General features: G+C 40.4%; 2 protein-coding genes across 2 annotated transcripts in view; one reads left to right on the top strand and one right to left on the bottom strand.

Moving 5' to 3' along the window:
* LOC137258076 (paramyosin-like) overlaps positions 1-13,032 on the bottom strand; it is a 258,586-nt gene that overhangs the window by 22,017 nt on the left and 223,537 nt on the right. Inside the window, exons 7-8 of the mRNA XM_067795629.1 lie at positions 7,511-8,024; positions 7,143-7,220 (exon numbers count right to left, since the gene is read on the bottom strand). Coding sequence (XP_067651730.1) covers positions 7,143-7,220; positions 7,511-8,024 — 592 coding nt within the window. The remainder of the gene's footprint in view (positions 1-7,142; positions 7,221-7,510; positions 8,025-13,032) is intronic.
* LOC137258603 (uncharacterized) lies at positions 726-1,345 on the top strand. Its single transcript, XM_067796308.1, has one exon. It carries the CDS (start codon positions 776-778, stop codon positions 1,343-1,345), a length of 570 nt encoding a protein of 189 aa, XP_067652409.1. The 5' UTR covers positions 726-775.

Genomic DNA, 13,032 nt, shown 5'->3' on the forward strand with positions numbered 1-13,032 from the left:
TGTTGCAGAGTACAGTATAGTCAGGTGTGTTCAGCAGACTCATTACAAAGCAGAACTTGCTTCCCTTGTCAGTTCATGTGAACGAGGCCGAGTACACGTTAGTCTCCCTAGAAGCAATTCGATTTGTAAGTTGAATCCAGTTGTCCGTGATGGTTTGCTGTGCGTTGGTGGTCGCATTAACAAAGCTGACATCTCAGATGACATGAAACATCCACGTTTGTTACCACGAAAATGCCATGTTTCTTCTTTGATTATTCAAGACATTCATCACAGTTTGGGACATGCAGGACGCAATCATGTCTTGTCTTCTCTGAGAGAAAAGTACTGGATTAGAAGTGTCTTGAGTAAATGTGTCACATGTAGACGATTCAAGATGCCAACCAGTGTACAGCAGATGTCTGAACTGCCAGCAAATCGCGTAAATCCAGCTCCTCCTTTCACCTTCACTGGTGTTGATTTTTTTGGCCCGCATATAGTGAAAGAAGGTAGAAAAAGTGTTAAACGGTACGGTGCTCTTTTCACGTGTCTAGTTAGCAGAGCTGTCCATCTAGAAACTGCTAATTCTTTGGACACAGATTCTTTTATCAACGCTCTTCGCAGATTTATTGCCCGTAGAGGACCAGTGAAAGAAATTGTATGTGACAATGGTACAAACTTCAGAGGTGGTGCAAAAGAACTGAGTCAGTCTTTGCTTGATATGGATCAGTCAAAACTGGCTTCATATTTTCTTCAGAAAGGTATCACTTGGAAGTTTAATCCCCCAGCTGCGAGTCACATGGGCGGTGTTTGGGAAAGAATGGTGAGATCTGTCCGAAACATTCTGAATCCTATGCTGCATGAGTTCGGTCACAGACTGGACGATGAGATGTACAGAACTTTCCTGTGTGAAGTGGAAGCTATTTTGAACTCTCGACCTTTGACCCCTGTGTCAAGTGACTCTGATGACCTGGATCCACTTACGCCAAATCACTTACTCATGTTGAAGTCAAACGTCTTCATTCCTCCTCCTGGAGATTTCAAGCAAGATGATATGTATGGATATAAACGCTGGAGACGAATTCAGCATCTTGCTAACGTTTTCTGGTCACGCTGGAGAAAGGAGTATCTTGTGAATCTACAACAGCGACAGAAGTGGAATCATCCTAAACGTAATTATCACCTGGATGACATTGTGTTGTTGAAAGATGAGTATCTGCCCAGAAGTGCGTGGTCTTTGGGTCACATCACTAGAACTGAGCCTGACAAAAGTGGTATTGTCCGGAACGTAAAAGTGAAAACCAAAGGCACTGAACTTCGTAGACCAGTTCACAAGCTTGTTCTACTTCTACCATCAAAGTCATTTTGATTCAAATTTGTATTTTGCATTTCAGAATTTGTTAAACACACCGGGTGTGTTTAAGAGGCCGAGTGTGTAAATGCAAGATTGCATGTTTCAATATTCCAATAATTTTATGTGTTAACATTGTTTAAAGTTTAAACTTCATCTTAAACTCAAATTTACTAAAACTTCGAATTCAAACATCTTAACTCGTTGGTCTAATGGTAATGGCTGTGGATTTGTAATCCTAAACTTACAGGTTCAAATCCCACTTGCATCAGCCAAAACTTTTGTAACTAATTTAACTAATATTCACAATGTATTTAAATTAGCCTCATTTCCAGCACTTGTTTATCACATGACATCCCTAAGGTAGCACATAATCTAAAAAAGCATGCTCTTCAGTCTGTGCCTGACCACCATGCGGGAAAGCTGCTCACCTCACTGTCTGCTAATTACAGCATGTTAAGGAACAAATGTAAGTTACTTTAAATTCATATCACTTCTACTTTTATTCCTATATTAGCTATAGTAGTAATGAGTTATATATAATTACTGGTAAACAATTTTTTATAAGTTTAGTGAAATGCTGTTCAACTGTATGTTCAACCGGGTGTTTTTGTGCAGTTTTAGTGCAGTGTAAAGTTTGTTCATGCCTAAAGTAAATAAGTTTGAAGTGCATTGAGCAAAGATTATGAAATTACTTTTCTTACATTGTAGTTTTTTGAACCTCATCAGAGCTGTACAGATCTCCTCATGCTCCTGATTCGTTCATTCATCTGTCAGTCAACATCAGTCAGTCAACGTCACAGTTTTCATGAATAAATTACAGCCGGATTCTTGTAACTAAAGGTGAAAAGAATAAACTCTGATGCGAGTGTCGAAGATTTTGTTCTTGCATCTACAGTTTAGTTCGAACTTCTTTAGTTGGTTTAACAAGACATGACAACCAAGTATACATGAATGAGGTGAGTGGACTTGCAGCTCAACCCCTGGGCCTTTCCTGCGAGCGGCATAATCCAGCTTGTGGTTGTCCCTACACAGACAGTCGAATACCGGACTCCACACTAACCTCAGTATAGATGTAAGCATACATAACAATGGACAGATAGAGAAACAATAGCACTTCCTTCTACAGTTGATGTGATGACAGACACAGCCAATGGCAGTGACAAAAAGAGGAACAGGGTAGCTGGCTATAAAGATTAAGAATGTAGATTGAATAATAAGAACTGTATATCATATGGCCTGGCTACATAGTTTTTGATCTTTAGAAATATTTGGACATGGCTGTCCTGAAGTAGACACTATAACAACTTCCCTCTGTTCCGTAAAGCTTGCACTCTAAGCTTAAATAAATTGTGTCCAAACTGACAGGAGTGAAGCTATGTAAATAACAACAGTGTGAATTTAAAAATTAAACGAGATTTATCTGTAAGGTGAAGTTTGATTTAGATTCCACTGACTTATGAAGTACTTCTGGGACCACATGAGATATTTAGAGTCAGGACCATATTTTTAACCCAGCGGCCCATAAATAAAAACAATTTCCAACGGATACAGTTTATATGCAAATTTATTAGAACACACGTGTCTACTAAATATGCTAAAACATCCACCACAAATTGCCAACAACTTCGCATGCTCAGTTACTAGTTTCTACAGATTCTGTAATGAATGTCCACACCCTAAGTGGTATGGCACAAATTCAAAATGGATTGCCCAAATTGGCCATGATTCATCACCGGTTTGTTGTAATATTGTCTGAAGACACAGTCATTACTCCAACCTGCTGTTCTTAGGATTGTCTCCAAGGGCACCTTAGATGATGCAGCTGCACTAGTTGCAGCTGATCGCACACTATGTGGGCTCAAGGTATACTGAACATCATTGAAAACGCACCACCTGTAAATTTTGAAATAAGGCAATAGAATCTTTTGGAAATGGAAAATTAATGGTGGGAATTTTGATAATAACACACTAGATCGTAAATAACGCTCTACAGTAAAAAACGGATCGTTCGAACACATCATCGAACACATCACATGAAAACAACAAAATTCATGCACATCACACAAGAAGGGCACAAATTGCATGCAGAAAGCATGCTGTTCAGGGGTATAAATGACCTTCGGCACAAAACCGTTCTCATTTTCGCAGTACTTTCGTAAGTAAAGTTTTTTTGGCATGCCAAGATTGTCACCAGAGGAACGAGAACAGGCCTTGGGTATGTTGCAGGTCGGCGCTTCAAGCAGAAACATTGCACGACGATTTGGGTGTCATCATTCGACCATTCTGAGGCTTGCTAACAGATACCAACAAACAGGAACCAGCAGGGACCGGCAACGCCCAGGTCAGGCACGTGTTACCACCCCTCGTCAAGATCGAGACATTGTACGGCGCCATATTCGGGATCGAACCTTGCCCGCTGCCAGAACCGCCAACGCTGTCCAGGGTCGACGTGGTTTGATCAGCGCTTCCACCGTCCGACGCCGTCTCCGTGCGGCAGGGTTACGTTGTCGACGCCCTTACGTTGGACCCATCCTGACTGACAGGCATCGCCGTGAACGCCGACAATGGGCTGAACAGCATCGTGTGTGGTTGTTACGACGTTGGCATGGTGTGGTGTTCTCCGACGAGTCGCGTTTTCACTTGCGAAATGCTGACGGGCGTCTACGGGTATGGCGTCGACGGGGTGAACGTTATCATCAGGATTGTGTTGTGCAAACCGATCGGTGGGGTGCAGGCAGCATTATGGTGTGGGGAGGGATAAGTTATCACCACAGAACCGCTCTGATTGTTTGTCGTGGCAGAGTGAATGCTGTTTACTACCGTGACAACATTCTTCAGAACAACGTCGTTCCCTTCTTTCACCAGCATCAAGATCTGCACACATTTCAACATGACAATGCACGAGCCCACACTGCACGTGTTTCGATACAGTATCTGGCTAACAACAACATTCCTCTACTTCATTGGCCTGCATTGTCACCAGATTTGTCACCCATCGAACACTTGTGGGATTACATCGGCCAACGCCTCGCACGTCGTCCGCAGATCAACAACCTTGGGGAACTCGACAATGCCTTGCAGCAAGAGTGGAATGCAGTGCCTCAGGACTTTATTCAGAGACTTATCCGTTCAATGAGGAGACGTTGCACAGCTTGTGTTGCTGCTAACGGGGGTCATACACGCTACTGACTTTCCATTTTGACCCCATCTTTATTTCATTGTCAGCTGCATTAAATCTTCACTGTTTTGCTTGATTGTTTTTTGCTTCTTTTCTTTATCAAACATTGGTCTACACAAATATGTAAAATTTACATAGATTGCTCACTTCTGCTCTTAGAAATCCACAATTTTAGGGGTGGTGCGTTTTCAATGATGTTCAGTATATTTAGATTAATGCCTGCCGCTTGTAACACAGTCTTAATCCATCTGGCTATAGTATCTTTGGTGGTTCTTTTGTGTGGCTTTTGAATGGTGACGAACAACGCTGTCTCGTCTCCTCTAATGTGGCTAGTTCTCTTCAAATAGTTCCTAAGTAAAGTCACTACACACAGATTTGAGTCTGTGAAACCTGGCAAAGTTATTTCTGCTTGATGGTATGCAGGTCGGATTGTTTCAGTAAATCTCCAAATCTTATCTTCACTAGACTATCATTACATCTACATTTCTGTAGTCGATCATATGAAGAGACTGCACCCTCTGTCCAGACAGCAGCAACAGTAACATACACAGTTTATGGGTCACTGTCTTAAGATCATCACCCATCATGCTTTGCAAATGTCTCAACACCACTGAAACATCCCAAATCACATTGTACTTTAGCAATGAAGGGCGCAAATTCATAAAACGAATTACCAAAGGGTGTTGTCCAAAACTGACATTCTTGAATTTCACTACTGCAGATAGGGCTGAACGAGCCAAGTTAATAGCTGAGTAGCTTAATCCTTGTCTGTACAGCCCTTCCAGGAAAGCAAGTGCCTCATTCACAGCTGGTGACAAGGGATTGAGATTCCTCTGATGACAAAAACACATCCATCTCTTGAAATATGTCCCATATTGTTTGTGGGTAGAATCCTTCCATGACTGCAGGATGATGTTAGCAACTGCTTCCTGAATGCCTTGACTTTTGAGCGCTTTCCTTATAACTTGAATGCTGATAGTTTCAACTAACTAGATATGTTTCCTGGTTTCCTGACCCAGGTGCAGAAGCTGTGAATGCTTTTTACATGTCATGGAGAGAGACTTACAATTACATTTTCTGTCCATTCAGTGTCATTGGGAAAGTGGTGCAGACGCTTCAAATAGAAGAAGTGGACAAAACATTGATGATTGCTCCCATTTGGCCAACCCATAAAATCCCTCACTGCTTCTTCACATTCCTCCCACATTTCTCATGACAATATTTACTAGATGAACAGGTGTTTGGGTATACGTTATTCATGAACATTTTGCAAAGTAATGTTTATTAACTACCTTTCTAAACTGATATATTTAGCAGTTCATGGGCACATTTTCGATTCAAACACATGGTAAGCATTTTTGTGTCATTGCAAAGATGCCATGTTGCCTGATCCTCTCCATACATGAAACATACAAAGGAAACTGTCCTTTTGTGTTTTCTTGTGGTCCATACATGATTTTAAAGAAAAACATGCAGTTTCACCAACATACTGTGCACCACTGATGTTAGTGGAAACATATGACTTTGTAAAAGTTAGTGGGAGTGTTTAACGTTTTTCTGGGTGTAGATATTATATTGATGTCATCGAAACCTTGTCTTTCACCAGACGGCTGCTTCTTCACTGTCTATAATGCAGAGAGTTGTATGTGCCATCCGTATTTGGTTAACTGCAAAATCATGTGCGTTCCATGCGTGTGATGGGTGACACTTTGTTGTCTGTATCCGACTATGTCAGACATGCAACATTTTTTTCATGTTGTGATCCTATTTCACAGGTAAGTATCCCCTCTAAACATACTCTACCTACATCTATATCATTGCTAATATACATACTATTTTAATAAACATAGAAATAACATGTATCTTATCATGTTAGTAACTAATCACGACGGCATAATGTAAATGTTCTTTTGTGTGGATCACTTTCTAACTGGAAGCACTAGGATTGCATGTAGGTTGGTGAGTGAATGATTAATCATAGTGATTTTATGTCTACAGTATACCAAATCATCAAATTCATGTACTTCTGACATCGTAAATATCCCTGACGAAGTGCTAATGTGTGACATCAGATATATTTTATCAACTATACAATTAGAGCATAACTATTTATGCTTAGCTTTTTATCTAATATTGCATCCATTTACATATATACAACACTTTCATGTCATCATCCATGCATAATTTTTTGGGATGTTGTGATCCTAATGCAAAGGCAATAAACTGGTTACAGTTTAAGCGATGTTCCCTGTCTCATTATTTATTGTCCTTGGGACATCTCAAGACATCAGTTGCTAAGATCAATAGCTACACAATAAAGACAATGTTCTTACTTCATTCAATATCCCCTGTGAATAATTCTAACTTACCTGGGTCTCCTTTCACAAAGGACTAAGGTGATTGTAAGCTACTAAGGTAACCTTAGTACAGTTTTAAAAATGGGAGTTAAGGTTAACCTTAACAAAGGCTGCTTCATGAAAGGAGACCCTTTTCAGTAATATTCAGTCTCTCACCAGATACAAATCACATTTTTCATAAAGTCTGCATATTATTTGTGGTCATAAACTTTCTCTGGACAGAGATAAGACCCTGTATTGTCAGCACTACACCTGGTGGCAGAAGTGAAAAACTAACCAGAAACAGAGACTCCTTCCATGCCCAGGGTCTGGGGATTTCCGGTGTTGAGAAGAGGTTTGAGTTCACTTGTCAAAACTGTGGTTAAAACAAACACTGTTATGGCAAAGTTGATACATTTGCAAGAACCAAATGTTTATTTCTGCCCTAGAACGTAGGTATCCCATAAAGGCAGCAAAGACAAACCTTTTAGGTTTTGGCAAAGCATTACATGAAAGATGATCTTGATGAAAACAAAACTTTAAAGAACTTCATGCTTTTTCAGAAATAAGGTGCAATTAACATTAGCATTCATAATTATATCCACATCTTTAGAAGATAATGCATCAAGACAGGTAAGTTATAGCTATATAAAAAACAAGCTTTACCTTCGTTTTCCTCTACATCAGTGTCTGTTTCATCTTCCTCATCATCTTTTTGCTCCTCCTCTTCTTCATTTTGTTTCCACAGTTTAACATTTGCATCTTCAGATTTTTCAATGTCCTTTTCATTTTGTGTACTGTTCATGCCGATAAAACCCTCTTCCTCAGTTATGTCTGACTCTCCGTTGTCTTGTAGGTGCAGGTGAATGTCAGTGATCTTAATACATCTGTGCAGACCCATTCCACCAATATGGGTGTGCTCATCATCAATATCTTCTTCTTCATCTGACCATGACTTTGAACTGTTTGTCTCTCCCTGCAGATGATGGTGGTTGTCTGTCAGATCAACACAACGTGGCACACTCTTCAGGTAGCTGCCATTTGTCTCCCTGAAAACTCCCTGTGTGTCTGACAACTCCCTTTCTAGACTTTCGATTTTTGATAACTTCGCCTTCACTTGTGACACTTTAAACTCAAGTGCTTTCTCAGAATTTCTCATGTCAAATTCCAGATCTCCAACCTGGGGAAAATATGTACATCAGTCCGAAAACAGTTGATGAATTAGCATGCTGAAGTCTTGTTACACATAGTAACAGTACTTCAAAGTAATATTATGTCAAGGGATGCAAAACACCAGCCTGCATTAATTGTTCTGCAGAACATGTCCAACAGGCTTAAAACCTAGCATGAAAAGGGGTGACAGTAGGTGAGTAAAAGGAATTAGAGACTGTTCATAATGTATGGCTACAGGTGGTGATGATGATTTATATGGCGGGAAGTTGTGTGATGATGAGAATTTGGATCACTTCCACTCATCGGGTTATTTCTGGCAACTCCCATCACCTACTAAGAATGAACACCCTGAGTGTGGGACATTGTTAGACATCCCCCACTGAGGGTGTTTGTTTACAATTTTTCAGACATGTTCTTTCTTAAATCTATTTATTCATTTTCTCTTTTTTAAATAATGAATAAGCACTGACATCGAGGAAACAATTCATTCTTAATCTCCTATGATTTCTTTGGCTTTGGTAACGAATTCTTGACAGACTTGTTCTCTCCCCGTGCTATGAACCCTTTTTCTCTTCTTCACTGATACCATGGCTTTACGAGAACTGGTTGAAATCTTTTCATTGCATTGTATTTGGTGAGTTCTGAAAGCACAACATGTAAAGGAAACTCTTCTTCAGAGATTTTACAATCAGAGAGTGACATGGAGATATCATGGTGACATGATCCTCAATTGTATTCAACTGCGTTGGACAAAACGCGACATACTTCTTTTGCAATCAGCATGATTTCATAGCCAGCACGATCTGTGTGGCAATCATCATCAACAATAAACCGACACCAGCCATGCTAAACCACATTCTGGCTGCTACAAGCAGGGTCAACACCATTAATAGCAGTCACATCTCTGTGGTACTTTTTTGTAGTCATATTCGTACAGCATGCTCCTCTTTGAGTTTATGTTTGATGTCACTTCATTGCAAAACAAAACGGTTTCCATGTTACTTTATCAACTGCAGGTTACTACCTCATCTTGATGTGATGTATGTTCTGAAATAACCTTCAAATGTTTCTCCGATGATATTATATTAGTAAAAGTTTTGTATAAGTAAATATGCTTAATGTAAATATGATACAGTTTACCTCGAATAAAAAAATAGATCCCCAGGAGGTTTGTAAAATTGTCCCACTGTTCCTGGTTATACATAACATCCCTGTGTAGGAGTAGTATATTAATTAATATCAATAATGTAGATCTATAGCCCCATTTCAAAACACTAAACTCCTGATGACACAATCCGTCTGCCTTCACACAAGCCCACTGCAGATGGCAGTCGGCAGTGGGATTGTGCCTATTAACTAGACTACGCTGAATATATAAATGGGAAATCGATCGATAACTGGGTCATAGCTGTGCGTGGTCGCATCGGCTGACAACCTATTAGAGAAATGATTTACATAAGGAGTGAATCCAGCAATATGCCGACAATGTGTGAATTAAGATTGAGGGCAAGGGGCCTTGGTATGCAGGGTTACTCTTGTATGAGAAAGTCTGATTTACTAACTTTATTAGGTATAACATGTCTAAAACCTCCTAATGTGAGAGATTTAAAAAGACAGGCACGTCACAGGGGGTTGCAAAATTATTCACGTATGAGAAAGTCTGAGCTCACTGAATTACTCAATGAACAGGCCCCTATGGAGGGTTTATAACCCAGACTGGATGTCTGAGTACAACATAACCTACTTGGGGGTATGGGGGTGACCTCCATTGAAAAATTGAATTTGATGAATATAACAAAGTATATAGTTCACTATCATAATTTACAGCTGTATCACTGGGTATGAAGCTGACTAAAGTACATAGGATACTGAACTTATATCAAAGCCCGTGGATGGAACCCTACATCAGGATGAACACGGACTTGAGAAAGCTGGCCACTAACAATTTTGAGAAAAACTCATTAAGAACAATCTGTATTCAGTATAACGACGGAGAATTTACAAAAACTTGTCAGCGTGAACCTTGTCAGGTCGAGTGAGGAAAACAAGCTCAGGAAACTGATAGCGAGCCTGGTGTACAATAGAAGTACTATATTTGATGATGACTTGGCAGCTATACATATGATAAAGAGCCACATTAAACTTAATCGACCAGTCTATGTCAGCATGAGCATTCTAGACCTTTCTAAACATCTGATGTATGACTTCTACCATAACGAGTTTAAGAAACAATATTCGGATAGGGGTGTGGGGGGGTGTCCCCGTGTGAGTTGCTGTACACCTAAATATTGCTTTCCCTTACCACTCACGACTAGCGTTATCAGTCTGTCTCGCTGCTTGTTATCCTCTGGAACCAACATCTGCTCTAGCTATTCATCACTTTTTATTTCATAATATAGTACTATAGTATATCCAAAATACGCTAAATACATAGAGATAAAGGTTATATTGCACACGACTAAAACAGTCATTTTACTAACATTTACTAAACTATTACTAGGTCATTACTAAAACATTACTAAAAATTACTAAGCTGACCACAGGTCATTACTAAAAATTACTAGGTAATTACTAGGCCGACCCCTGGCTATCAGGGGTGTGGGGACTTGCAGTCAGCTGTCTGGTGGTGTGTGGATCACCCCCCACTCCACTGGCTGGTCAGTTTTCAATACTAGCTTGGCATGTTTAGTTTCAGCGAGCTGTTTTTTAACCCGTTCCCGTTCAGGTTTATATTACTCATCACATCGTTCTTTCTCAAACACTCCTCAAACAAATCCCTCTCCTTACAGTGAAATAATGCCACCCATCGCATCTGCTCTCTCAAATGTTTCAACACTGTGTTGAATTTTTGCGTCAGCACCCGTATGCTGTGATTTGTGCACCGACCAGAGAAGGCTAAATACGATAGCATCTCTCCCTTTTTTATTATTTCTCTGTTAGAGCTACAGTCATGTAGGATGGACAACGTCGGTATGCCTTTAAATTTTTTGTGAAAGAATACTCTTGCAACCGTGTCCCCGGGTCAACTCTGTGTATGTCTGAATCCGTCATCACCCAAGCTCTTTCCTTGTACGTTTTATTCATGTTTATAGCAGGACACAAGATAACGATTTTATCAAATACTTCCTTAAAATATACCCCTCCAACAAATCCCGCACAAAAATGGTCTTACCACAACCCGTCTGCTCGCATATAATAGCGCAGTGTGGATGGCAAGCCCCACACCCCAGTAGACTTGTGTGGGTGTCTTGGAGTTGGCTACCCAAGGGTGTGGGGGTGTTCCCCACTAATCGATGGCTTGCACGAATCTCAAATTGTCTATATTAAGTTGTGTGTCCATAATTACATATAAATATATTTTCAATTTCCCACGTGATTGGGCCTTCTTCGTTATATGAATGGTTATCCCTTTCACTTCCATTCCCACTACCATGTATACTGTTATATCATCCGTCGATCACATACCCAACCATAACGCGTACTTTGTTGTTAAGTAACCACCAATGTTCACGGAGTATAGATCAAGGTCACTGGTCACGTTGTCTACTATTGAGTTTTGTCTGATCGCCGGCAGTCTCTTATTTCATTCCACTGCTGGTATGCTTTCATTCCATGGCTAAATAACTGACTGGGCACTCCCTCTAAGGTCACTTCTGCTTTGGTGATTTCTGCATTGTAAACCAAAAGTTACTGTGTTCTGTAATCTGATTGGTTGAAAAACATGATTAAATGGTATTAGATTCCCGGAAACTGAAAGACTATTCACCGCGTATTGACACGTAAACAATTGTTTTGTTGTGTCATCAACAGTGGTGACGTCATTCAAATCATATTGTGACGTAAAGTTAGAATGACGTCACAAATGAGCAACTCCAGATGCTACCATGAGAACCAGCTGAAACGGCCAGCTGATGACACTTCACTGCTGTGTCCGTATTCGATGTAAACGAGTGCAGACAGTAAAACCCCTTTGGTTTACTTTTGTGTTTACAATGTCGATAAACATCATGTGTTGGACAATTTCCGGGTGTTATTGAGTATTTGAATCACGGGAATATTTCATTTGAAACCTCTGACGCCGTCGGTTCCAAATGCATTCCCGTGCTTCAAATACTCAATAACACCCGGAAATTGGCCAACACATGATATTTATCTCCTAATTGAAAAATTTCTCGCTGTCTCTTTCGAATGGATCGTAATCCTCTATGGGTATGATCAATATACTTTTCATCGACCGTGCCGGTACATTCAAATTGATATTCCAAACAGTATCACCATGTTGAACTCCAACAATATGTTGTCTATCTTAACTACCCCTATAAACCGTTTGGTGTACACACAACTTTGCCGTAATCATTGAAAATGAGTTTGTATTCCAGCCTGTCATCCAATGCAGCCTGGTAAAACAGCACATGTGAGGTTAGCAACTCAATGTCTAGTGGGATACAAAACCTGTTCCCATATGCTCAGCGATTGCTTTTTCACTATTCGGCAGTCTGGTTGTTTCATCTGGCAAGAAGGCATACCCGATAACCCGTAACCTATTCGATCTTTTGCTGCCGATTCCCTGGTATACGTTGTTTTCACGTTCTTCCGAAAGAAGAGCCACAGGTCTGTGTATCAGTAATATATATAGCTGTGCTCTATGCTAAGCACCTGGTTGCCGCTAATTTTCATAATGACCTTCTTGACCATAGCACCATCCACACTATTCACTAGCTCGCGTTTGTCGTTACCTGAAGTCAAAGTGATGTTAAACGCCAATTGTGCCATACCAGGTACTATGATGTCGTTCTCACCCAAGTATAGGAATCTAACCAACAGTGTTTGGTTCTAGTCTATCTTGCTGGTGTTGTTCATAATGGTAACCGACTTGCGCACAGCGTTGACCCCCTAGTGGCTCTCTTAAAGGGGCGCTTATGTGCAGCCAATGACGTTTCTCGCCAACAGTCTAATTACGAAATCAAACTGCAAATTGGTCAGCGCCCGCTCCTTCGACCGTGACGGACAAAGGA

This window comes from Haliotis asinina, chromosome 12 (genome assembly GCF_037392515.1).
Source record: "Haliotis asinina isolate JCU_RB_2024 chromosome 12, JCU_Hal_asi_v2, whole genome shotgun sequence".
Classification (NCBI taxonomy): Eukaryota; Metazoa; Mollusca; class Gastropoda; order Lepetellida; family Haliotidae; genus Haliotis; species Haliotis asinina.

Excerpts from the sequence above, each read along its gene's own strand:
- LOC137258603 (XM_067796308.1), top strand. The coding sequence starts at position 776 with ATGGGCGGTGTTTGGGAAAGAATGGTGAGATCTGTCCGAAACATTCTG.